This window comes from Ursus arctos, unplaced genomic scaffold (assembly GCF_023065955.2).
Source record: "Ursus arctos isolate Adak ecotype North America unplaced genomic scaffold, UrsArc2.0 scaffold_19, whole genome shotgun sequence".
In the NCBI taxonomy this organism is placed as follows: Eukaryota; Metazoa; Chordata; class Mammalia; order Carnivora; family Ursidae; genus Ursus; species Ursus arctos.
The window spans coordinates 57,681,898-57,699,889 of record NW_026622863.1 but is presented as its reverse complement, the minus strand read 5'-3'; the positions used below and the strand labels follow the sequence as shown (position 1 = coordinate 57,699,889).

General features: G+C 48.0%; 2 protein-coding genes across 4 annotated transcripts; both read right to left on the bottom strand.

The window, feature by feature from the left end:
* Positions 1-211: 211 nt before the first annotated feature.
* Positions 212-5,379, bottom strand: LOC113247295 (motile sperm domain-containing protein 1-like). Of its 3 annotated transcripts, XM_044380058.3 has the most exons (3): positions 5,098-5,379; positions 4,088-4,201; positions 212-1,135 (listed from the first exon to the last, which is right to left on the bottom strand). In XM_044380058.3, exon 3 carries the CDS (start codon positions 951-953, stop codon positions 312-314), a length of 642 nt encoding a protein of 213 aa, XP_044235993.1. In that variant the 5' UTR covers positions 954-1,135; positions 4,088-4,201; positions 5,098-5,379; the 3' UTR covers positions 212-311. The 3 variants fall into 3 exon arrangements, with proteins under 3 accessions (XP_044235993.1, XP_057170582.1, XP_044235994.1); XM_057314599.1 differs by lacking the exon at positions 4,088-4,201 and having other exon boundaries at positions 212-1,138; XM_044380059.3 differs by lacking the exon at positions 4,088-4,201.
* Positions 5,380-6,745: 1,366 nt separating this feature from the next.
* Positions 6,746-17,282, bottom strand: IZUMO2 (IZUMO family member 2). Its single transcript, XM_026488310.2, has 7 exons — positions 17,051-17,282; positions 16,776-16,850; positions 12,898-12,984; positions 12,638-12,658; positions 11,275-11,355; positions 8,638-8,755; positions 6,746-6,788 (listed from the first exon to the last, which is right to left on the bottom strand). Exons 1-7 carry the CDS (start codon positions 17,280-17,282, stop codon positions 6,746-6,748), a joined length of 657 nt encoding a protein of 218 aa, XP_026344095.1.
* Positions 17,283-17,992: the final 710 nt, after the last annotated feature.

The window sequence follows — 17,992 nt, the reverse complement described above, 5'->3', positions numbered from 1 at the left end:
AGTTTCACCTATCACTTCTTAAAGGATCGTGTGGTAAAGGAAACAGACCCCTATGGAGGGAACTGGAAGATGTATGTCCAGGAATACAAGGATGGTTTGATATTGGGCTATCATAAGATTTGCTAATCGATGTATCAAAGTAATACCATCACATCCATGGATATGAAAACGGTTTTGAGAATGTTCAATAATAAGCCGTTTCTACATAAACTTAATATATTTAAGAATAGGCCCATCTTGAATAATGACAACATCTTTTTTGTTCATATTTGCAAAATAAATTTACTTCAGAAGTCAACTGAATTTCTTGCTCATGTTCCAAGTATAGCCATTGTGATAAGACCTAAGACATAAGCAGCCACTAATTTTTGATTCACACTTAAGTAGAGATAGAGAGGTACCAGCGATTCCACATCCCCCAGCGTAGGAAGCATCAAAGCTGCAACGCACACCACTCCCAGGAAGACGGTTAGTAAGCCAGGTCCTGAGGAGACAGCTCTGTTCTCTGGTTGAAAGGACTGCTCAAAAAATAAACTTTCGGTTAAATGTTCCTTTATCCTTTTTTCCTCTTCTTCCTTTTGTTGTTCTTTTGCGGATGGGTGAAGAATAGCCACAACCTCTTTCCTTCCTAAAGTTTTCCTCTGGCCCTGCTCGGAAACTTGGAGGCGGAACTTGTCTTTTACACCATAGTGACAGGATTGAACATCTCTATGACGAATCACAATATCCACACAACACTGAGGTTTTACTGCACCTGCAGCATCAGTGACGACATACTTATTTGGAGTAGTACACAAAACTTTGAACTTTAAGGCAAACTCATAGGGGTTATACAGAGTCAACACTTGCTTATGTGTTGACTGGTCATCTGCATAAAATATTAGCTCCGTGGGAAACACAAAAACAGGAAGATTTCCTTCCACCAACTCTGGCTGTCTTTTTTGTTGATGCATTGGCACTGAATTCCCCTTGCTGCAGCGTCAGTTTTTACAGTCTCAAATCTCTTTTGGACTTTTCTTAAGTCAGTTAAAAACTCCAAAGCATTTTGGCAATCTCAGCAACACTGGCTCCTCGGAAAGCAGCTGCGACTACTCCTCTCCTCTGGTCCTCTGTCAGCGTCTCTAGGCTGCACTGCCTGCTGGGATACCGGAGGACTTAAAATCACCAAATTTTTTTTAAGGATTTTATTTATTTATTTGAGAGAGGGAGCACTAGTGGGGGGAGGGGCGGGGGAGAGGGAGAGGGAGAAGCAGACCCCCCCCCCACTGAGCAGGGAGACCAACCCAGGCCCTATCCCAGGACCTTGAGATCATCACTTGAGCCGAAGGCAGATACTTAACCAACTGAGCCACCCAGGCGCCCCAGTAATGACAACAATCTTAAGGAGTTACTTGCCTCTCCCTTGTTTTTAATTATATACATATTATCAAAACCCCAAATCAGTCTTAATGCTAAAAACCAAAACAGTCCCCATTAAAGTCAGAACAAACTGTCTGTCCACACAAAACAAACTGTCTAGCATGACCACTTTGGGAAGAACTATCAGTGCAGTTAGACAAGAGAAAGAAAAGGTATCATTGGAACACAGAAGTCTGGGTTTTCATCCTTCTTTAAATATGATTGCTATCTTGGAAATCAGAGAATCAAATGAAACACTAAGATAAACCATAAGATAATTATGTAAAATTACTGGGTACAAGATTAATAAAATCCCATAGGTTTTCTCTTTTCAAACAAGAGTGACGAAAAATCTAATGACAAAAGGGGTTATTTGGATTTCAGTGCCATATTTTGCCCCATAAATTGTAATCTCTTTGTGATCTGGGGCAGTTCTCGTCCACTCTGTACCTAGGTTTTCTTCTCTGTAACCTCTCATTGGGATAATGTGTGGCAGATAGCTCTTCTTCAAAGCCTTTCCCCTACTTTCTGTGCACACAGCTAGACTACATTTCCCAGCCTCCCTTGCAACCTGGGGTGGCCATGTGACTAAGTTCTGGACAATAAAAAAGAGAGTGAACATGCATGCCAAGCCCAGACCTGGCCCATTGAAACCTCTCCCTTGTCACCTTTCACAGTCTATTCCCTTCTGCAGATGTAGATGAAAACTGTGACCCTGGAAGTCCTATGCTGAAAATGGAAGGAGCCCAGGTCCCTGAATTGTCGCTTGGAGGGGGTCATCTCCAATCAGAAACCAAATAATAAAAAGTTATTTTCAGCTATATGGACTCAGATAAATGATGGTACACCCTGCCTGTGAAACGTTATTGAGCCTGAAATAATAATGATCAGCACAGGATAACATGGGGAAATACTTGTGAATGAAGGTTGAAAGAAGAAAAATCGCAAAGTTATGTATCTTTCATGTTTATGAAGATGTAAAATATATGTATACACATGAGTAAAAGCTAGATGAACCGTTGTCAACATGAAATAAGATCAGCTGTCACTTAGTGACAACATGCGGTGAGCTTTATTAGCCTACTTAGATTTAACTCATACAACCACCCTGTGAAGATGTAACCAACAGCCCCAGGGAGACCTTGGCAGCCCCAAGGCTCAAAGATCCAACCAGTGGCAGCAGGTCCACGGAAGCCCCTCTTCTCACTGGCAGGCTCCCCAGCTCTGTTGCCCTCTCCATGCCTATGAACTTGGCCCTGGCTCAAGCCTTGTCCTCTCCCTAGGCCTTCACTGCAATCTCATCTCAAACCTCCTGGCCCCTAGTATCTCCTCTTCAGTCTGTCCCCCACACACTCCAGAGGGTCTTTCTTTCTTTCTTTTTTAAAATAAGATAGATAGATTTATTTATTTATTTATTTATTTGTTTGTTTGTTTGTTTGTTTATTTATTTTAGAGAGAGAGGGAGAGCACACATGAGCATGGGGAAAGGGTAGAGGGAGAGGGGGAGAAAGTCCTAAGCAGACTCTGTGCTGAGTGCAGAGTCTAATGTGGGATTCGATCTCATGACCCATGAAATCACCACCTGAGCCAAAATCAAGAGTCAGACGCATAGGGATGCCTGGGCAGCTCAGTCGATTAAGCGTCTGCCTTCAGCTCAGGTCACGATCCCAGGGTTCTGCGATCGAGTCCTGCATTGGGCTCCTTGCTTGGTGGGGAGCCTGCTTCTCCCTCCGCCTGCCACTCCCCCTGCTTGTATTCTCATGAGCTCTCCCTCTCTCTCTCTCTCTGGCAAATAAATAAATAAATAAAATCTTTTTAAAAAGGAGTCAGATGCTTAACTGACTGCACCACCCAGATACCCCCCCGACCCCCAGAATGGTCTTTCTGCACGAGAGCAGATCCAGTCCTTCCTCAGGCTTGGCACTGCCGTCAGCGAAGTGTCCAGGCCTTAGCCTGGTACCTGAAGCCCCGTGTGCCTGGAGCCTGCCTTGCTTCACTTGATGACACTCTATCTTAATCAGCCCAGGTGGCCATAACAAAATACCATAGACTGAATGACTTAACAATAGAAACTTGTTTCTTTTGGAGCCTGAAAGTCCTAGATCCCAGTGCCAGCATGGTTGATTTCTGGTGAGAGCCCCCTTCCTTGCTTGTAGATGGCCATCTTCTCGATATATCCTCATATGGTTTGTCCTTGGTACAGGAGCATGTAGAGAGAGCGCTCTGGTGTCTCTTCCTCTTTTCATAAGGACATTAGTCCTACTACTGTCCTTGACTAGCTATGGGTCTTGTATGGGTTACTTAGATCTTCCTTCTAGGTGTCCTTGTCTCTAGAATGGGAGAGTGATGCCTTCGTCATTGGGTAGCCATGCTAGTTAAAGGAGCTCAGTGACATATGTCACTTTCATCTGCATCTCATTGGCTGAAGTAAGTAGCATGGTCGCAACTGAGTTCATATTGTAATCCCAGGGAAGGGTCCTGATTGGTCGTTCTTGGGTCTTGGGCCCACCCCCTTGGACCAATCACTACTGCTAGAATTAGGGTACATAATAAAGACATGGTTACAGGCAGTTAGGACCTAGTGTGATATGTGTACTTGATGGGGAAAGCCCAGGGCATCGTATGAACCCAGAGGAGGGCTTCCAACCCACTCTGGGCAATTAGGGAGGACTTTCGGAGGAGGTCTCACCTTAGCTGTAGCTTGAAAGATAAGAACCAATGGACTAAGAGACATAGACGTGACCAGCGAAGGCAGAGAATGAGGTGGGCTGTTCCAGGCAGAGGGAACAGAGCATACAGAAGCCTAGATGGGGAGAAAGAGATATGAGTAGCTCTTTCTGGCTGGCATGCAAGTGTGGGATGTGGAAGAGTGCTATGGATTGAATACTTGTTTCCCCCAAAATTCATATGTTGAAGTCCTAACCCCCAATGTGACTTTATTTGGAGATACGGCATTTGGGGAAGTAATTAAGTTAAATGAGGTCAAAAGGGTAGGGCCCTGCTCCAATAGGATTTGACGTTCCATAGAAGACAATTGGCACAGTGCTTTGCAGGTAGCGCCCTGTAGCAAGGGCCACACAGCACGGTGGTTAATTCCAGTTATTCACTGAAAGTCATTAACCTCCCTATACTCCTGTTTCCTCATTGTACATGGGGAGATAATAAATACCCTAATAAATAAATGACATTTGAATAGATTGATATAAAGCCATTACAACAGTACGTTACAGAAAACACCACCTTCTGTTTGCTATCATTATTATTGGCATTAAATATTATTTTTTAAAAGTTATTAATACTTCCCACCTCTTGACCTTTGTACGTGCTGTTTCCTCTGTCCGGAACGTTCTTTTTCTCTATTGCTCTTGGAAAACTACATTTCTTGCAACGAGCTCTTACAGCAATTCCAATAGGAAAGCTTCCCCTATACCCGCCCAGCCCAGCTGGAGTTGGCGACTCAACTCCCTCCCGGGGTTCCACCGGAACCTAGCGCTGATATTATAACAACTGTATTGTAATTATTTGGTAACTGTCTCTCCTGCCCCAGACTGCGCTCTCCGGGAGCACTCATCACACTATAATTTATGCACAATTTAATTATCCGTTTATTGTGCACCTCCCAGGAAATTGACAGAAAGTTAAGGGAGTAGCTGAGCTTGTAGCGTGAAGACGTTTAAGAAACCAAAACAACACTCTTACCTAAACAAAAAGCATTTTAGGGCCACCAGCTTACGACCCCCAAGCCTTCCCGGAGTGGGTTTGAGTCAGGACACCAGCTTAAGAAGTGATCGTGAAGTCGGGCATTTTGACTCGTCTGCGGTAGCCTTGCCTCCCAGCTCCATGCTTGGTGAGGGTGACGTCATGCGTGCCCGGAGTGACGTCACCAAGGCGACAGCATCAGTTGCCTCCACAGAAGGCGCCTGCGTGGGAGCGGGGGCGGGGGGTGGGTAGGGGAGCCTGGAAACGACCATTTCCAGAGTCCTCTGGGTTGGAACCTCTGCTCCAACTCTCCCAAACGGCCCTAGTCTAAGCGCTCCTTACTGCGCATGTGCCAAATCTGGTATCTTGGCAACGGAGGCTGGAGTCGGGCTCTTCAAGTGCTTGTCCCTGTACCTTTAACTAGAGTGGCTCAGTAGTATCTATGGCAACGAACGCAGTTGTAGGGGGAGAGGATTCTGGGAAATGTAGTTAATTAGAGTGTCCAGGGGGCTCTAGCTACACTTAAAACTTCATTTGTCAATAATCTCTAGCATAAAAAATATAAGCAGACGTTTCTCTGTCACTTCACAATGATAGCAAAACGTGTCTTGGTTTCGTCCAAAGTATTCAAAAAATTAGTTGCCCACACTACCTCTGGAGATATTTCATATTTTAAATATCTGAATTTCTGGGTTCCCTTGAAAACTCTTAAGATCTGAAAACACTGGGCGGTTATTTCACCGTGACCGCAATAGAATGGAGCTGAGTACTTTCTATCCCCCATGGATGCGACCTGCAGTTCACTTTATCTTCCTGGACCCATCAATATTTGAGGTTTTCAATCCCAGACCTTGGGGAAAACCACCAAGCTCCTTTCCCTGGCATTTAAAGGTTCTCAGTGTATGGGTCAGTACCGTTTTTGCAGGCTTCCTCCCCTTCCCCCCAACACCCCCCAACCATCCTCATTCATTCAACAAGTATTTACTGAGAGCCTGCTGTGGGCCAAGCCTTGTGCTGGGCACGGAATCTTCAGCTAAATCTGGTCTTTCTTATCAACGCCCATCCCTCCCACTTAGGATCTTCATTAACCAGATCCTAAATGAGATAGCAAGAATTCTGCTAGCAAGTTCAGAAACAAGAGGATACTATGTTATCCAAATTCATTTGCTTCCAACTTTGGGTTAGCAAGTAAGTGTTCAGACAGCAAAAGATTTACAGGAAAATGTATCTGAATCTATTGAGGAACATAGAGGGTGAAAATTTAGTTCAGATAGGAAGGGGAACCTGTATTCTCTGCATTGACTGCTGCTGGCCCTCTGCCAGACCATCCTGAGGGTCCCACTATGGTGTCATCTCCTTGAGGATGCATTCCTCCCCAAAGTAGGAATGGTTGTCCTCTCAAGCTCTCATTGTAGGTCGTCTATTCCTCTTGAAGAGCCAAATCACTTCTACTTTGATGTAGGGTAATTGGTACCTACGGATGAGTGAGACCTGGTCCCAACCCTTGAACAGCACCCAGTTGGGAGTCCAGAGCTGGACACTGACTGGGACGAGGGTCCTCCAGAAACTGACAGAGACATTGAGGAATTTGTCATAGGCTTTATTAAACTTCTTTTCCTTTCCCCTTACAGACCCCCAAACCACCGCCTTACTGCAGCAGGAGTTTTCGGTTTTGCCTGTACATAATAGCCCTGGTCAGAGAGAAAAAGCCTGGAGGTTACAAACAGAACTTCAGGCTGGCCCCTCCAGGCCAACCATGCCTCCCCCCCCCCCAGCCCCCAGCCAAACTTCCCTCCAATCATCAGCCTTATTTGGTTCAGCCTGTGACATCAAGGGTATCTGGGCAGATTTCCAGGGTTCTCAGCCAATCAGTGTTGGTACATGAACGAGGAGGAGAGAAAATGTGAGACTGGGAGTGAGGGTAAAATGTGAAAACAGAAAGAGTGGGAAAGACCGGAGGAGACTCTGACAGACATAGACGTAGGGTGAGAGACTCGCGGAGAAGGGAAAGACAGAAGGAGAAGGAAATGATGAAGAGAGAGATTCAGGCGTGCTGAACTGAATTGTGTCCTCCCAATCACCCCCCCGCCCCGGCACTGAGATATATCCAAATCCTAATCCCCAGGACCTGCGAATGTGACCTTGTTTGGAAATAGGGTCTTTGCGGATGCAATTAAATTAAGGTAAGATGAGATCATTTGGGATTTAGGATGGACCCTACATTCAAAGACTGGTGTCCTCACAGGAGAAGGGAGAGGGTGATCAGAGACATAGATGCAGAGGAAAAAGCCATCGGAAGATGGGGGTTAGGTGGGCAGAGATTGGAGGGAAGCCACGAGCCAAGGAATGCCAAGGATGACAGAGAGAAGGAGGGGCGAGACAGACATTGGGCAAGAGGCTTAGGGCGAGGGGCGCCTTGGTGGCACAGCGGTTAAGCGTCTGCCTTCGGCTCAGGGCGTGATCCCGGCGTTATGGGATCGAGCCCCACATCAGGCTCCTCCACTATGAGCCTGCTTCTTCCTCTCCCACTCCCCCTGCTTGTGTTCCCTCTCTCGCTGGCTGTCTCTATCCTGTCGAATAAATAAATAAAATCTTAAAAAAAAAAAAAGAGGCTTAGGGCGAGAGAAACAGGATTCAAGACAGAAATGAAGACCTAGCGAAGAAAGGGGGAGAGGTTCAAACATGGGGGAGGAGGAGAGAGCAGTGGATGCTGGAGAAAGAGAGGGGAGGTGGGAGGGATTCAACCTGGGGGGTGGAGGGAGGGGACAGCAGGATTGGGACTGGGACAGGGGAGGGAGGAGAAAGTCCAGTGGGAGAGGCAGAGAGAGGGAGAGAGAAGGGGACATGGGCCAAACAAGCTCACAGTGGGAACAGACATTCATTGTGATGAGTGCTGATTTAACTCACTGCCAAGCCCTGGGAAAGGAGGGTGAAGGGCAGGTGGAGGAGGCAGAGACTGACAGAAAAGGGGCTAGAGGGAAGAGGAGAAGGGCTGGAGGGGGCGACAGGCAGGCAGAGTGGGAGAGTCACTCAGAAGGGCAGAGAAGAGGGCGAGGTCCACTTCTCCCCTTGCATCATGGGCTCAGTGCTTGGGGCCCACCGAAATGTTTTCATTTTAACCACTTTGAAATGCAGAAGAGAATGAATTAATACAACGATGATGGTGGAGAAGAATATATAATAATGAATTCAGCTCGGATGACATCTGTCGTCATACCAGCACATGCATGAAACATAGTATTTAATTTTTTTTTTTTAATGGAGAAAGAGACCCAGAGAGGCAGAAGTGCTGCGGACCCAGGACAGACACAAGGTGGTCCAGGGGTGAGAGGAAGAGGAGGTGAGAGAGAAGGAGAGATGGACAGAGAGAGAGAGATGGGGGCGGGGAAGAGAAGAGATGGAGAGAAAGGAGGAGAGGCAGAGACAAAGTGAGAGAGGAGGAGATTCCCAAATGACACAGTGACCGATACAGGGCAGGGACATTTTTGTGGGGCCCAGTGGGGCATTTGGAAGCCTCAGGAAAGGGCAGGGATGACTCACGAGGCCACGATGACCCCGAAGGCAAAAACAGCCAGAAAAATGGAAATGACAGCACCACCATTCTGCAGGTTCTCCTCCTCCTTCTGGTACTGCAGGGTCATGCGGGGCTGCCCATCAACTGCTGGGGGTGGGGGAGACAACCCTGACTTCCAAGCCACCACCCTTGCTTGGCCTGGCACCCACACCCACCTTCTCACCCAGCAACCTCAGCCTCTCTCTCCCTCCTCCCTACCTGTCCCCTGCCCTCCCCTGGGGTCTGACTGCATTCAGCCATTCCTCAAATTCTGTGTCCTGGGCACTGTGTTAGGTGCTCTGGATACCTCCATGAACCCCACTGGCACAATTTCTGCCCTCGGGGCACCGACAGTCTACACAAGCACATCCCAGTGACAGCGAAGAGCCCCGTGCTACATAGGTGGTGGGAGGAGGATGTGGGTCGTTCGACTGCCCATGAACATGAGATGAAAAATTCTGACAATCTCAGGACAAGGTGAAAGTCAACCTGCATCTTAGCTGGGGACCGTGAAGATCCTTGGGAGTCCCATTCGGCATCTTCCAATGGTCCCCTCCCCCTGACTCTTTCATTCTGTCAGCAGAGCCTCTTGGCTCCACCTTCAGAATGCATCCGGAGTCTCATCCACCTCCTGGGCTACCGACCTGGTCCAGCCCCCTATTAAAGCTCTTCTCCCGGGGTTCTCCTCGCCCTACAGTTCCCCACATGGCCACCAGACGGCGCCCGTCAACACTTAAGCCCTCTCCAGTGCCTCTTCCCCGCAGAGCCTTCCCTAAGCTCGCCTCTCATTCAGAATAAAAGCCTAAATCCTCACCGCGGCCCACCAGGCCCTGCAAAATCTGGTCACCATGTGACTAGCTAGCTACTATGCCCTTCTACATTCATTTGGCTCTGGCCACACTAGCCTCCCTCTTGCCCAACCATGTTGGATCCTTGTGCTTACTGTTCCCTCTGTCATTCACACTGTTCCTTACTCCCTCACTTCCTCTGAATCTCAAACACCACTTCTTCAGAGAGGTCCCGCCCCTCCCTTTCCCCCAGGCACTTTCTATCAACGCTTCTCTTTTGTTTTCATGAAGGCACACTTGCTATCTGGAATCAATCCATTTATCCGTTCCTGTAATTGTCTGACAGTGGTTCTCAGCTGGGGACAATTTTGTCCCCCAGGGGACATTTGGAAAGGTTTGGAGACTGAAATAATTGTCGTGCCTTTGGTGAGGGGAGTACTACTGGCATTTAGTGGGGTAGAGGCTAGGGGTGCTGTTGAACCACCCTACAACACACAGGACAGCCCTTTTAACAAAGACTATCCAGCCCCAACTGTCAGAACTGCCAAGGTTGAGAAGCCCGAGCTAACCCTTCACCCCATTAAAATGTGGGCAATATGAGCCATTTGTCTTCCGTACTGCTGATCCTCACTTTGGGGGCATAATGGGGTACTCCAAATATCTGTTGTAGTTGACCACTATTCTAACGGAGCAAATGGACAAATCCCCTCTTTGCAACTAGCCAATGTCGTGGGGGGGTGCGGAGGAAGTGATATGAGAAACTCTTCTAGAGTAAAAAAAGTGGAAAAAAACCCTACAGTTGAAATTATATGAGAAGACTTTTTCATTGGGTCCTGGTTTGAACGAATCAGCTGTGAAAGATATTCCGGGGACCATTAGGGAAGTTGCAAAAGGACTTAGCATTACTTGATATTGAAGCATTGTTGCTAGGTTTTTTTGGGTGTGAGAATGCCGTTGTGGTTACATAGGAAATGTCCTTATTTTTAGAGACACACACTATTTATGGGTGAAATCTCACAATACTTGATGTCTTTTAAAATACCCTGGCCATGGGGCGCCTGGCTGGCTCAGCTGCCAGAGCATGTGACTCTTGATCTTGCGGTTGTGAGTTTCGGTATAGAGAGTACTTAAAAAAAAACCACCATGGCAATAAATAAGTAAAGCAAATGTGGAGGAATGTGCATTGTCAACGTAATTTGATAGAAAATGCTACTTTAGTGAGTGTGATCAGAGAGTCATCCTTGAGGAGGTGAACTTGAAGACTTTACTGAAATAAAGGAGTGAGAGGAACAGTGTGAGAAGGAACAGCATGACTATTCAATTTTGATGGATATATGGGGGTTCACTGCACTATTCTCACTGCTATAAGGATGTACATTTTAAAAATCTCTGGGGGCTCCTGGCTGGCGTGGTCAGTGGAGCGTGTGACTCTTGATCTTGGGGTCGTACATCTGAGCCCCACGTTGGGTGTAGAGATCATTTAAAAATTTAAAAATCTTAAAAAAAAAATCTCGAATGAATGAGTGAGTGAGCGAATGAATTCAGCAGATCCTCCTGGACTCCCCAAGTATGGCACTGGTGAAAAAGAAAATGTTTTTCTAGCACCTGCCATTCTGGTATTAGAGGCATTTTAAAGTTACAGAGGAGTCTTCCCATTTAACAGTAGAGGGAAAGCGAATTTCAGAATGGGGTAGCAACATCTGGGGCATACTTTAAGCAAGTGGTAAGTGCAAGATTCAAGGTTATATGTGGGAGAACTCAAAACCCCTATCTGCTGGGTCATGGCTGTCTTCATCTCTCATGCGTCCCTGTCTTCCCTCACCCCCAGGAGCTTACCAAAACAGTGCTTTCTTTTGATACACTTGGGACTGATCTTCTGGCAATGTAAACAGTCTAAGACTTCTTCTTTTAGCAAGCCTGGAAAGGAGGGAAGGGAGAAGGGCGATGAGGACAGATATCAGAGGGCTGGCGAGGGGCAGGAAGGCAGAGGGGAAAGAGAGGGGAGTCCCTTGGCCCTCCCGAATTTGGAGTTCCCATGTGCGGCAGAGCAAGCTGAGCAAAATGCACTGATTCCTATTAAAAATAATTTTTAGGGGCGCCTGGCTGGCTCAGCCGGTGGAGCATGTGACTCTTGATCTCGGGGTCGTAAGTTTGAGCCCCGTGCTGGGTGTAGCAATAACTTAAAAATAAAATCTTTTTTTTTTTTTAGATTTTATTTATTTATTTGACAGAGAGAGAGGCAGCCAGCGAGAGAAGGAACACAAGCAGGGGGAGTGGGAGAGGAAGAAGCAGGCTCCCAGCGGAAGAGCCTGACGTGGGGCTCGATCCCAGAACGCGGGGATCACGCCCTGAGCCGAAGGCAGACGCTTAACGACTGAGCCACCCAGGCGCCCCTTAAAAATAAAATCTTAAAAACAAAATTAAAAATTTTATATAATCATTGAAGAGTTGAATTGAGTTGCAGTTGTCCAGTTGACCAACATTTGTTTGAAGACATTTTATTAAACAAATGTTAGATTTGTAGATTGAATGATTTGTAGACATTTGTAGATTTGTAGATTAAATGTCCACAAACAGAATGCTTGCATTTCTATATTTCTGTTTTGCAGCCCCCTATGACATACAGTGGCTAGAGGCTCACTCATCTATCTTCTCTGCTTCCTGCCACACACAAAAAAAGACTACATTTCCCAGGCTCCTTTGCAGTAGGTTGCAACCATATGACCAGAGTTCTGGCCAATGGAAAGTGGGCAGAGGGATGCGGCCAATTCCTGGGTCAGGACAAACAAGCTCCCATAGGAGTTTTCCCTATTCTCTCTCCCTTCTGAGGTTAGCGTAGAAGCCGCAACCCAAGTGCAGCCTATATTCCCGGGGTGCCACTTAGAAGAAAAGTTCAACTCTCAATGGAATTTGGGTAAGTGAGAAATAAATCTTTCCTTTGTTAAACCACTGAGAAGGGTTTATTTGTTACTATGACCTGGCCTCTCCCATCCTGACTAACATCCCCCCCAAATACTTTTTTGCAGGTTGCAACCACTTCCATGAGCCCTAAAAAATCAGATATCCCTAGATACTACAGCTTTGGGGAAGGGAACCACCAGATGGAGTAGGCGATAGTGGGGCTTGATTTGGGGGAGATAGGGTAAAGAGGTGCGGAAGGGTAGAGAAGGGAGGGACAGAAAATAAATCCAGAACTCACGGCAAATTTTGTGGTGGCAGGCTGCAAGAGAAAAGAGCCAAAGTGAGTTAAATCGGGACAGCAATTTGAGAATTTAATGGGAAGGGACCAGGGGAGGGAGAAGTGAGCCTGGAAACAAGAGCAGGGAATATCGGGGAGAGGCAGAGAAGGCTGAGTCACAGGGCAGGTGAGCAAGGAGTCTGGGAGAGAAAGTGCGAGAAGGGGATGGAGTGATTAACGGGGAAGGGGAGGTGGGGGCTTGGTGGAGAGAGATGCTGCACCTTTCAGTTCATACGATTTTAAAACTTTCTTGAGTTCCTTGATCACTCTCTCCCTGAGAGCCACCAGCTCATCCATCAGAGGCCCATCTGAGGGGAGAGAGAGAGAGAGAGAGAGAGAGAGAGAGATACTTGTGGGGTGGGAGGCGCCCAGCAAGCCCACCCCATCTGCAGCTTCAAAGAGATGAGGAAACCCCTTTTCATTCACCAAAATCGGGTATCACTCAGGTCTACTGAGCAAATTTGTGGCCTGGGAGGTCTTGCATATAGCATCTGATCCCCTGTGGGGCCCCAGGACAAACCACCTTCCACTGGCCTCAGCTTTCTGATCTGGGAAGTAGCAGAATGCACTTGGTCACCTCTCCTTTCCTTTCCTCTGACCTGCTGTCCTCTCCTCTCTGTCTACACTCACTCCTTCATCCAGCTTCATGGCTTTGTGTATTACCTAGATCTGCACTGTCCAATATGGCAGCCCCCAGCCCGCGTGGCTGTTGAGTACTCAAAATGGGCTAGTCGGAATCGAGGTCTGCTGTTAGTTTAAAATGTATGCTGCAGTTTGAAGACATGGCATGAATAAAATAACTGTAAAAAAAACCTCAATAATTTTTATGTTGCTTGCATGTCGAAATGGTCATTTAGGGTATCGGGCTAAATAAAATGTATGAAAATTAATTTCACCTGCTTCTGTGTATCTTTTTAAACACGTGGCTCCTAGAGAATGTAAAATTACACGTGACTTTTACTTGTGCCTCACATCATATTTCCACGGACAGCGCTGTTCTGTGCAAACCCGTTCCTCCCACGTTGATGTCCCTAGCCTAGACCGCTCACTGAAATCCAGATGGATATAGTCAAATACCCACTTAGGAACTCCACTTGGATGTCTGATGGTCCTCTCATACTCAGTAAGTCCCAACTCCGAACCTTGATAGACTCCTCCAAGCCTACTCCCAACCCCCAAGTCTTCTCCACCTTAGGAAGAGGTGGGAGGTACCTATTCTAATTGTTCAGCACAGTCCTTGGTGCTTTGAGTCCTTTTTCTCACATCCTGCATGCAGTCTGTCAACATGCATGTTATGTGAACGAAACCTCTCTGTTCAAGATAGGGCGCCTGGCTGGCTCAGTCAGTTAAGCATCTGCCTTCGGCTCGGATCATGATCTCAGGGTCCTGGGATCCAGCCCTACATCCCCGCTGAGCAGGGAGCCTGCTTCTCCCTCTGCCTCTGCCCCTCCCCACCTCTCGTGTTCTCTCTCAAATAAATACAATCTTTAAAAGAAAATATTCAAGATAGATCCAGGAATACAATTATTTCTCACCCCCTCCCCTGCTACCACCCTGGTTCCAGCCATGATCATCTCCTGCCTGGGCCACTGTGGCAGCTTCTTGCTGGTCCGCCAGGCTTCCCCATGTCCTGCCCAAATCTCTCCTCCACAGCCAGAGGGATGCTCTTAGAACCACACGCAGTAAGCTCACCCGTATCCCCCTTCATCTGCTCAGAGCCCTCCCACGTGACCCAGAATAGAAGCCAAAAGTCCTCACCGTGGCCTGGAAGGCTCTGCCCCATCTACCCATCCCCGCCCCCTTACCTCTAGGACCTCATCGCCCACATCTCTCCCTCTCTCCACTCCAGCCTCCCTGGCTTCCTTGAGATTCTGCGAATATGCCAAACACAGGCCCATCTCAGGAATTTGCACTAGCTGTTCTTTCTGCCTGCAGCCTTCTACCCCAGCTGCCTCCGGGGGCTTCCCCCTGCCCTTCAGGTCTGCTCACACGCTGACTTGTCAGTGACATCCCTTTGGCTGCCTGTCTTTATACTGCAGCCCCCACCTTATTCCTAGCACCCCCTACCCCCCGGTCCCTGCGTTATTTTCTCCATAGTATTTGTCCTCATTTACATTGTGCAGCAAAGGGTTAACTCAGCAGGTCTGGGTTGTCCAAACACTGCACATTCCGAAAAACCATTTGGCTCCTAAGTCCTTGGAGATCCTGCCTGTGAAGAGTGTCTTTCTGGGGGTGCCAGGCTGGCTCAGATGGTAGAGCATGTGACTCACTCTCGGGGTGGTGAGTTCAAGCCCCACATTGGGCATGGAGTTTACCAAAAAAAAAAAAAAAAGGTGTCTTTCTTTACGGGGCCTTGGGCCACACCAGCTAGTGTATGCTACAGTGATTCATGGTGGACGGCTTGGGCCACGTGGTAGCAGGTTGACCTCCAGAGGGGCCGGAGACCAAGTAGCTAAGTCAGCCACTTGGGTTCTCTGCACCAACATGACCAACCCCCAAATGATATAATAATAGTTGGTAAAATGATTAGCTTGGGCTCTTCAAAAACATCAGTGTCGTAAAAGACAAATGAATGCAATGCATGACTGCAGAGCAGATCAAGGACTGGAAGGAAAGTAGTGCTGAAAGCCACGACTGTGACCATTGAGAAATTAGAGGACTAGATATCAGATAGTATGGAGTTGTATTAAATTTCCTAGTTCCACTCATTGTGCAAGAAAATACCCTTCCTTGCTCTTGGGAGATCGCCCATTGAAGAGATTAGGGTTGAAGTGTCACTACTCTTTTTTTTTTTTTAAAGATTTTATTTATTTATTTGACAGAGAGAGAGACAGCCAGCGAGAGAGGAAACACAAGCAGGGGGAGTGGGAGAAGAAGAATCAGGCTCAGCCTGATGTGGGGCTCGATCCCAGAATGCTGGGATCACGCCCTGAGCCGAAGGCAGACGCTTAACGACTGAGCCACTCAGGTGCCCCAGAAGTGTCACTAACTCTTAAAGGGTACACACACACACACACACACACACACACACACACACACAGAACAAATGAGGCAATGTTAACATGTGGACAAATGGTATATAGGTGTTCACTGTACTATTCTTGCCACTTTTATAACCATTTGAATTTTTTTTCCCCAAAAACAAAAATCACCTTTTTAAAAGGTGAGAGCTTTAATGACTGCTTTCAATTAGAGCTTTAAAATTCTGATGTTCAGCCCCAACGCCTGATATTCTGATTTACTTGGCTGCTGCCTGGGCTTCTGGAATGTTTTAAGAGCTCCCCAGGGGATTCACACATGCAGCCTGAGTTGAGACCTGCCGCTCTAAACCTCATCTGTTAAGGTTCGGATAGTATTTTCAGCTTTGAGGGCTAGATGGTCATTGTCACAACTATTCAGCTCTGCCTTGGAGAGCGAAAGCGACTGTAGACAATATGGAAATTATTATTGTTCTAATAAAACTTTATTTACAAAAACAGGGGGCTGGCAAAAGGATTCGGCCCCCAGCTGTATTTTGCCAACCTCTGCTCTAGGCACAGAGGCCAGATGCAGCATAATAATCTTAATAGCTAACACTTATTGAGCACTTACTGTTTGCCTGGCTTTGTTCTAAATGCACGTGCACAAACTCATTTACGCGTCTCAGTGACCATGAGGTGAGTGCTATGTTTCCCATTTTACAGATGAGGAAACTGAGGCACAAAGAAGTTAAACATCCACAGGGCCCTCTACTGTCCTCTGCTGGGTCACGTCATAAGGCTCTCAAATGACTCTAACCTCCCTGGGGCCGCAGAATACAAAACCAGAAGAGACACAAGGGGCGGTGGTTAGGAATATGTCTGAGCTGTGTACTTTGGACAAGTCACCTAACTCCTCTGAGCCTCAGTCTCCCGCTCTGTAAAGGGCAGATCACAGTAGTGCCCACAGTGATGAACTGTCCCCAGACTTTTTTGAGTAAAACACTTAGAACCCTGCCAGACACACACTAAAGGCTATACCCCCGTGTTTTGTTTTGCATATCAAGGGAAGGCAGGGTGGACACAGGAAAAAGGGAGGACAGAGAAGGGGGCTGGGAAAGGCTTTCCCTCTTAGCTCCTACCTCTTAGAGAATTAACCATTAAGTGGCTTGTTTGGTTCTTGATAAAAGACGCCACATGTTCCAGGTGATCTATCCCTGGGGACAAGAGGGGAGGAAATTCCAGTGGGTCCCTCAGAGAGCCAGGGGACACCCCCATCTTCCTCCAGGAATGCTCCCACCCTCCCCTCTTGGGAACGCAGTCCCCAAAGCGTCGTCTCTCACCCCAGCCTCGGGCTACCCCCCAGGTCCCCCCCCCCCTAGTGCCAGGAACCCTACCCCCCCTCTGGAGCACGCACCTACTTTCCCCGCAAACGCGTTCACAGCGTAGTCCCGGAAGAAAGGCCCCTCCATGCCCACCAGCACGGCCTGGGCACGGGCCTGCAGCAGCTCCGGATGGAAGCGCTTGGGGATGAGGGCCAAGCGCAGCTGGCCCAGGGCCTTCCGCACCGACAGGTCACACTGCAGGCAGCCCCCGCCTCCGTGGGCGCTCAGGCCCAACAGCAGCAAGAGGGCCGAGGCCAGAGGCATGGCAGGGTCTTTGTGACGTCACAGAGGGAAGCTGGCCGGCCCCACCCCCAGGGAAGGGCGGGGTCAGGGAGGCGGGGAACCCTGTGCCAAGGCTCGTGTTTGCCGAGCACCTACTATGCGCCAGGCACGGTTCTAGAAGCTACGGCGAGAGTCTAGAAAAACAGAAGTCTCTGCCTTGTCCGCCTGGGTCTTACATTCATTCAGTCAACGCGTATTTATTGAGCACCCACTATGTGCCCGGTGCTGTTCCAGGAGGTAGGGCTAGAGTGGAGAAAAACAGGCGGTCCCTGTTTTCAGGACTTACCTTCATGAATTGAACAAATAATTTCTGAGCACCTACAATGTGCCAGGCCCTGTTCTAAGCACCCGCATATAGAGCTGAGGGAAACAGTCTGCTCACACGGACTTTACATTCATTTGTTCAACGAATACCAGTGGGGCACCCACTGAATAAGCTGGCCGCATGGGATTCGGTCTAGCAGGGGTGGAAGGAGGTGTGTGTGGGGAGAAACGTAAAACCCAGTAAACAGATTAGTAAATAAGAACGACAACCTGCAGGGACGCCTGCATGGCTCAGTTGGGTAGGTGTCTGCCTTTGCTCAGGTCATGATCCCAGGGTCTTGGGATCAAGCCCCACTTAGGGTTCCCTGCTCAGTGGGGAGCCTGCTTCTCCCTCTCTCTCTCTCTCTGCTGCTCCCCCTGCTTGTGCT

What these genes read in the sequence shown, in the direction of transcription:
- IZUMO2 (XM_026488310.2), bottom strand. Translation starts at nt 17,282, where the DNA reads ATGCCTCTGGCCTCGGCCCTCTTGCTGCTGTTGGGCCTGAGCGCCCAC. An exon ending in AATGGTTAATTCTCTAAGAG is followed by an intron (nt 12,985 to 16,775) that starts GTAGGAGCTAAG and finishes CTCTCCCCTCAG; the next exon opens with ATGGGCCTCTGATGGATGAG. An exon ending in CAAAAGAAAGCACTGTTTTG is followed by an intron (nt 8,756 to 11,274) that starts GTAAGCTCCTGG and finishes CACCCCCAGCAG; the next exon opens with TTGATGGGCAGCCCCGCATG.
- LOC113247295 (XM_044380058.3), bottom strand. Translation starts at nt 953, where the DNA reads ATGCATCAACAAAAAAGACAGCCAGAGTTGGTGGAAGGAAATCTTCCT.